General features: G+C 44.4%; 1 protein-coding gene across 2 annotated transcripts; it reads right to left on the bottom strand.

The window, feature by feature from the left end:
• Positions 1 to 383: 383 nt before the first annotated feature.
• On the bottom strand, positions 384 to 7079 carry LOC122764752 (NLR family CARD domain-containing protein 3-like). Of its 2 annotated transcripts, none has more exons than XM_044018675.1 (6): positions 6971 to 7079; positions 5011 to 5130; positions 4130 to 4329; positions 1928 to 3731; positions 769 to 942; positions 384 to 447 (listed from the first exon to the last, which is right to left on the bottom strand). In XM_044018675.1, exons 1-6 carry the CDS (start codon positions 7018 to 7020, stop codon positions 396 to 398), a joined length of 2400 nt encoding a protein of 799 aa, XP_043874610.1. In that variant the 5' UTR covers positions 7021 to 7079; the 3' UTR covers positions 384 to 395. The 2 variants fall into 2 exon arrangements, with proteins under 2 accessions (XP_043874610.1, XP_043874612.1); XM_044018677.1 differs by having other exon boundaries at positions 1928 to 3728.
• Between the last annotated feature and the right edge of the window lie 991 nt (positions 7080 to 8070).

The following is an 8070-nucleotide window of genomic DNA, read 5'->3' as shown; positions in this document are numbered from 1 at the left end:
TGCATTCATGATTTCAGTGTTGGAAACATCGTCAGCATCACCTCCGCCTTTTTGACGCTGTTTCTTTGGGTCCGGGCCTTTACTCGGCTTAACTGGTAGCGATGTGAACAAACCGTCAAAACCTTCAACTTCATGTTGAAGTAGTGACGTGACGTTGGTACTGCTATTGGATTTCACTTCTCTTTTCGGCATGGTTCTAGTGGTTTGTTAAAGCTAATGCTATACTAACAAAGCTAGGAAGTTGAACTCCATAACACCTTACTTCACAAGAAAACAGCAAGAGGTGTCCATCAATTTACTTACAACGTGCTCTATCCTCACAGAGTAGCCACAGCAGTCATAGTAGTTGGTTTAGTTGCCGTTTTTTGACGTGGTACAACTTATAGTTTGGGAGCTCACCACACTCCAACCGCCCAGGTCGCCATCTTGAGCCAACCAAGGACGCTCCTGTTTGTTTGTAAACAGTCACAGCTGTGACATCATCAACAACACTCATTCTCATTGGCTACATGTGAACGTGTCAGAGGAGAAAGTTCAGTCAGAAAAGGTCAAAGCTGTGACTGACGTGAAAACTACAGCGACTGAAACACTTTAGAAAACAAAAAACACGTCAGCTGTGAAAAGATCCTGATTCTACATCTGAGGGAAGAAAAAGTGGAAACATGGAACAACCATCACTGATTCAACTCATGTGACAACATGAATGACTTTCAGTTGTGGATGAAACATCTGACATTTACAACAGTAACAGAGAGTCAGTGAACTCACCTCAGAGTCTCCAGTCTACAATGTGGACTCTCCAGTCCAGAACACAGCAGCTTCACTCCTGAATCCTGCAGCTTGTTCTCACTCAGGTCCAGTTCTCTCAGGTGTGAGGGGTTGGACTTCAGAGCTGAGGCCAGACAAGAACAGCTTATCTCTGTCAAACTGCAGTAACACAACCTGAATAAAGAATAGAAGATGAGACTTAAGAGTTCGACTCTTCTAACTGACTCAGATCTTTTACTCTCGGACAGTAAATTGAACTAATCTTTTTTTGAGTCATTTCGTTCATTTCATTCATTTTTACAGTGGGTGGCGCTGTATCCCTCTTGTGGGCGTTGTAAAAGAGACCACGGTTCTCAAACACTTAACACTGTAGGCAACATCGTTTCGCTTCAGCTGACAAAGTATAATAAACAAAATGCAATTCAAACCATATGAAACCCGAGGAAAGCAAATACACACCTCAATAAAGTGACAAGTGACTTGTGTCCTGTATCCTCTCTGTCATTGTTGTTTAACAGCACGACAGTGACTCAGTAGCTGTCACGTGACCTGAGGACGGACGCTCGCTCAGTTGAGTGAATCCTGAACTAATCATTTCTGTTTCCTTTCCTGCTGAGCTTATGCAGCTGTCTGCCATGTGGCGAAGGAAGGTACTGCATGAAAATGAACGAATCACTCACTGAGATGACTCATTACTCCCGAGTCATATAAAAGATTAGTTCATTTTGAACAAATCATTCACGAACGACACATGACTAGTTTAGACAAAGTTGCTGCTTGAAACCAGTAGTATTGTTATCATTGTTATTAATATGATACTATAATTAAAGTTGATATCAGTCTAATGTTTATGTCTCATTAATAGAACATCAATAACATTGTAGTTGTATAAAAATGTCATAAGTCCTGTTTAAACTTAGAAGCTCACACAACTGTTATATTTCTGCTCCTGGTCTCTCTCTTCTGTCTCTACCTCACCTCCCTCTTTCACTTTCTCTCCCCCTCCTCTCCTCTGTCCTCCATTTTGTCCTTTCACCACAACTGGTCGAGGCAGATGCTGCACATGTTTGAGTCTGGTTCTGTCACAGATTTTCTCTCCACTGCCCCCTAGTGTTTGTTCATTGTGTGAACAGATGTTATGTATCATGTCTGAACTCACCGAGCCTTCCTGCAGTTCCTCACAGCTGGAATCAGTCTCTGTTTCCCCTGGTATGATGTTCTGTACTTGCTCAGGTCCAACTCATCCAGAACCTCCTCAGACATCTGCAGCATGTAGGCCAGAGCTGAGCAGTGGATCTCAGAGAGTTCCTGTTCTCTGTTCTTTGACTTCATGAACTCTTGGATCTCCTGATGCACTGATTGCTCGTTCATCTCTGTCAGACAGTGGAAGATGTTGATGCTTCTGTCAGGTGAGATATTGTCTGTGTTCATCTTCTTCAGGTTCTCAATGACCCTCTGGATGATTTCTGGACTGTTCTGAGTCTGACCCAGCAGACCTCCTAAGAGTCTGTGGTTGGACTCCAGACAGAGTCCATGAAGGAAGCGAACAAAAAGGTCCAGGTGACCATTTTCACTTTGAAGGGATTTCTCCATGGCTGCTTTCAGAAACACATCAAGAGAAGTGTAACCACCATCATCATCATCAACTTTTTTTCTGAAGAAGTCCTGCATTACCTCTGTTTTCCTGCTGGTGAAACAGTGGAACATGTAGACTGCAGCCAGAAACTCCTGGACGCTTAGATGAACAAAGCAGTAGACTGATTTCTGGAAGATCACGCTCTCTCTTCTGAAGATCTCTGTACAAACTCCTGAGTACACCGAGGCTTCTGTCACACTAAGACCACACCGCTCCAGGTCTTCTTGGTAGAACATGATGTCTCCTTTCTGCAGATGTTCAAAGGCCAGCCTCCCCAGCTTCAGAAGAAAGTCCCCGTCGGCCTCCATCAGCTCCTGTGGACTCCTCTCGTGTCCTTTATCATATTTGTTCTTCTTCCTCTTGGTCTGAACCAGCAGGAAGTGTGAGTACAGGTCTGTCAGGGTCTTGGGCAGCTCTCCTCTCTGCTCTGTGGTCAACATGTGCTCCAGAACTGTAGCACTGATCCAGCAGAAGACTGGGACTTGACACATGATGTGGAGGCTCCTGGACGTCTTGATGTGTGAGATGAGTCTGCTGGACAGATCTTCAGTTCTGGATCTCTTCCTGAAGTACTCGTCCTTCTGGTCGTCAGTGAAGCCTCGTACTTCTGTTACCCTGGCAACGCATGTAGGAGGGATCTGATTGGCCGCCGCAGGTCGAGAAGTTATCCAGACGAGAGCCGAGGGAAGCAGATTCCCCTGGATGAGGTTGGTCAGCAGCACGTTGACTGATGACCTGTGTGTGACGTCAGAAACCAGCGTGCTGCTGCTGAAGTCCAGTGAGAGTCTGCTTTCATCCAGGCCGTCAAAGATGAACAAAGGTTTACAGACAGCGAGCTCCTCTGCTCTGACCTTCTCTAATGTTGGATGGAAAACATGGAGCAGCGTGAGAAGACTGTGCTGCTGATCTCTGATCAGGTTCAGCTCCCTGAACAAGAGCACAATCAGCAGATTCACATCCTGGTTTTCCGAACCCTCGGCCCAGTCCAGAGTGAACTTCTGCACCGAGAAGGTTTTTCCAACACCAGCGACGCCGTTGGTCAGGACGACTCTGATGCTCCCCTGCTGGTCAGGTAAGGCTTTAAAGATGTCGCAGCACTTGATGGGAGTGTCCTGGACCGTCTTCTTCTTGGAGGTCGTCTCCAGCTGCATCACCTCATGTTGAGTATTGACCTCTTCACTCTGTCCCTCTGTGATGTAGAGCTCAGCGAAGATCCTGTTCAGGGGGGTTCTACTTCCTGTTCCTTCAGTTCCTTCAGTCACATGTTCAAATCTGCTCCTCAGACTGATCTTATGTTCATCTAGAACCTTCTGCAGACCAACATCTGCTGAAAAACAAGAGACAAAGAATGTGAGCAGCTGAGGATTATTTTCATCAGTGTCATGTTTTTCTGTGACGTTGTTGTTTTATGTTGTTTGTTGCCAAATGAAAAACTACATTTTCACTGTAATGACTTGAATAACTTTATTCTGAAAGACTGAATCATTCTAGAAGAACTGGGATGATTGTGAAGGAAAGAGTATCATCTGCATACAAGAGAACAATCATGAGAGAAAAGCAGCAAAATGAGGGGAAACCTTCATTTCTTCAACCTGCAGGGGGCAGCAGAGAGTTAAACTCCATCATGAGTCACATTTTTAACTTTTAAACAGTTTTCTCCTGTTTTTCCATTTCTAAAGTCTGCTAGTGCTGATGAGAGCTGCTCTCCTTATGAGTCTTACTCACGGATGCTCTGTGGTCCACGTCCTGTCCTGGGTCTTTTCCCACACTGGGGACAGCAGGAGTCTCCTGGTGGACCAGACTGGTCCAAGTATGAGGAGATGCAGCGTCTGCAGAACTGGTGACCGCAGCTAGTGGTGACTGGATCCTTCAGGACGTCCTGACAGCAGGACGTCTGCTCGTCCACAGAAACAGCAAACTTGTGTCTGTGGAGACATTTCTTTATCACTGACATGTCAGGGACAGGTGGGCATGTCTCTGTGAAGACATCTGTTTATTACTGACAAGTCAGGGACAGCTAGACATGTCTCTGTGGAGACATTTCTTTATCACTGACTGTCGGGGACAGGTGGACATGTGTCTGTCGAAACATTTCTTTATCACTGACACGTCGGGGACAGGTGGACATGTGTCTGTCGAGACATTTCTTTATTACTGACATGTCAGGGACAGGTGGACATGTGTCTGTGGAGACATTTCTTTATCACTGACACGTCAGGGACAGGTGGACATGTCTCTGTGAAGACATCTTTACAGCTTTGTCTCACAGTGGTTCTGATGGACTGTTGTAAAGGTCTAACCCTGAGGCTCATCCTCACACTCTCTCTGACTCGTCAATGGTTTGACTCATTGATCCGTTTCATCAGATTCTGAATCAGTTCAGTTCAGTCTGTTGCTCACACACACATTTAGTTCTTCTTCCTTCACAAAAGTCCAGTCAAATTCAATTTGAACCACAAATAAAAGAAATGAGCTGTTGATGTGAAGCTGCTTTCAGAGCTGCTCTGAAGTTTGGACATTTCCCTCCAACAGATGGAGGTTATTTCTTATCTTAATTCAAGAGCATATCATATTGATTTGAGAGCATTATTTATTGAGTCTCTTACTTTGTCTCTGAGGCTCCAGGTTCATGACCAAAGTATAAAGGTGGGTCCATAGACCAGTCACTCTTCACAGACAGACCGCTGGGTCCTGGAGACTCTGCTCTCTGTCTCTGGTTCTGACCTCTGCAAACACAAACATCACATGATCACTGATGATGTCTTTGTTTAGACACTTTGATCACAAACAGATTTCAGGTTTATAGCCTGTGGTCGCTGATCTTTGTGTAAAGATTGATCATCTACAGCAGCGGTGCAAAACTGGTGGCCCACGGGCCATATGCGGCCCCTCAATCGATTACATGCGGTCCCCCCACTTAAATATCATGTTATAATACAAACATGGCCCACGACCTCACCTTGTTTTAAACACAGTGTGTAGCTGAGGCACAGCTGCCAGCTAGGTGATAGAATATATGTTTTTATAACAGTAATAATAAGACATTTGCTCATAATGATCACATTATTAAATTTATGACATAAAACATTCAATTACATATATAAATAAGCTTGTTAGGGACCGAGCCACAAATGGCAGTGGCTGAAACGGCTCCTGGCACAAATTTGTGTGAGGAAACCATTGTTATCCTTCTTCTTATTATTATTATTATCATCATTATTATAATATGTATTATTATCCTTATTATTATTATTATTATTATTGTTATTATTATTATTATAAAGCGCCAATTTGTACTTGACACATGAAAGGTGAAAAGTTGTCAAAAGGTTCCGTGGATTCAAAAGTGAGGTCAGGAAACTGCTGCACTCCCCGACTCCCCATCATCAGTCCTAGTTTGATGGTTTCATTACAGTTGTCCACTGTTGAACTGTGCCCTCAGTTATTCTTTGTTTATTTGTATTGATTGTTTATTGATGTTGGGCAAACTTCATGTGTGAAAGTGACGAGCCACCTGTGATACTGAGCGTGTTCAATCAAAGCTGCGTCTGATTGCAGTTCATGAGCGTGGAGCAGAGTGATGGAGAAGAGCGTCTTCTTTCTTTTCCTTTAAGTTCGTGCTGATCTGGGTTCGCCACGTGTCGCCACTGTATGACCTTGCTCTGCCGACATCCACGTTATTATTTGCGTCATTTGAAATAAATGTGTATTTGATATGAACAGATTGATTTTGTATCATAAACAGTATCACAAAGTATACGTGTGATATCATGATGCAAGATTGTGTTTTAACTTGAAGCTCGTGCTACTGAACACTTGTTTTTTGACGACTCTATGTTCCGTAGTCCGGCCCCCTCTTGACCAGAATAGACGCTCATTGGCCCCCAGGTCATTAGAGTGTGACGGCCCTGCTCTACAGGTACAGTCAGCATTTAGACATGACGGTAGTCAGAAATCTACAGGACCTGATGGTTTCTCAGCCTCTGTGCTAAAAAACTGCTCTCCTGAACTTCATGATGCTTTCTGTGCAATCTTTGAAAAACTGACAGAGAATCCTGTTGTTCCAGAGCTATGGAAGCGTTCTATTATCATTCCTGTGCTGAAGCTCTCATGTCCGGCTGAAAACAACACAAACAAGTACAGGAAATACAGTGTTTCCAAAGAGTTATGGTCAATATGATCAAGCCTGCTATTTCTGAACATTTAGACAAAGATCAATACAATGGATGTCATCATGATGACGTGCAGTGAGTCATGTGACCCAAGGACAACTGCAGCTGGTTTAAAAACTCACAGCTGATGACAAATGACTTTGATGTAGAACCAATCACATGAATCTTTCTAGTGACTTTTTCACTCACTTCTAGTTGAGTTTTCCACTCGTTTTTTGCATTTGTGTTTAGTGCACAACAAAGTCTGTTGTTGTCTTGTTGTCAGTGCATTGTTACAAGTTTTCTCAGGATAAAAGTTTTTATGACGCTAAAACAGCTGTGTCTGTGTGTGATTCTGTCTTTGTGAGGACACAGGTTTGGTTGTGACTTCTTCACAGGACAAAGTGTCTCTTACTTTGTCTCTGAGGCTCCAGGTTCATGACTGAAGTATAAAGGTGGGTCCATAGACCAGTCACTCTTCACAGACAGACCGCTGGGTCCTGGAGACTCTGCTCTCTGTCTCTGGTTCTGACCTCTGCAAACACAAACATCACATGATCACTGATGATGGTCTTTGTTTAGACACTTTGATCACAAAGCAGCCTCAGTGTCAGTGTGACTTCCAGAGTCTGGAGTGAAGGGAATGATTTCAGGTTTACAGCCTGTGGTCGCTGATCTTTGTGTAAAGACTGATTCTCTACAGCAGCGGTCCTCAACCCCCCGGCCGCGGACCGGTTTAATGTCAGACAATATTTTCAGGACCGGCCTTTAATACAAAAATAAATAAATAAAAAACTAAATAAAATGATACGACCGGCATAAAAACTGGTCTTTTCGGAATATAATAATAAACGTGAATCCACTGTGTATGCAAATGTATTAGCAGCGTCCTCGTAACAACGCGCCAACGATACTGCACAGAGCGCAGCCGTGCGTCAGCGGCATGTGCACCGGCTGGGGGAAAAATGGCCGAGTCCATCAACCAGTTGCGGATGCTGCCGCTGACCAAAGGACAAATGTGAAGTCCCGTCTGTTCATTGCGCAGCAGTGGTAACGGAGGACCCAGATGAGGCGAGCCAGGAGACGGGTGCTTCGTCAACAGCAGCAGCAGCAGCACCCGCTCACCCTGCTTCACACAGATAGGATGTTGCTGTTGTGGTGATCTCAGGGTTTTCTGTCATGACTTTAATCCACAACACCGGCAGAGTTATCGTCTCAAACATACTTTAAAAGGGGACATATTATGCAAAATCAACTTTTTAACCATTTCAATACTTATATTTGGGACTCTACCAGTCCCCAAAGTGTGGAAAAAGAATACTCAGTCATGTTTTAGTGGTCCCCCTTAGTGTAAGTATAGGCGATAAAACGCTTGATGTTGAATTCCCTGCGCATATGACGGCAGCATGCGCATTTCACCGCGAATGTTACCGCCCCACCAGTAAGTTTACTTCGCAAGCTCCACCTTAGCTCCACCTTGTCCCTGCGAGAGTGCAGGCAAGGGAGGAAGAGCGG

This window comes from Solea senegalensis, unplaced genomic scaffold (genome assembly GCF_019176455.1).
Source record: "Solea senegalensis isolate Sse05_10M unplaced genomic scaffold, IFAPA_SoseM_1 scf7180000017644, whole genome shotgun sequence".
In the NCBI taxonomy this organism is placed as follows: domain Eukaryota; kingdom Metazoa; phylum Chordata; class Actinopteri; order Pleuronectiformes; family Soleidae; genus Solea; species Solea senegalensis.
Note: the sequence above shows the minus strand (reverse complement) of the source record. Positions and strands in the feature narration are given on the sequence as shown.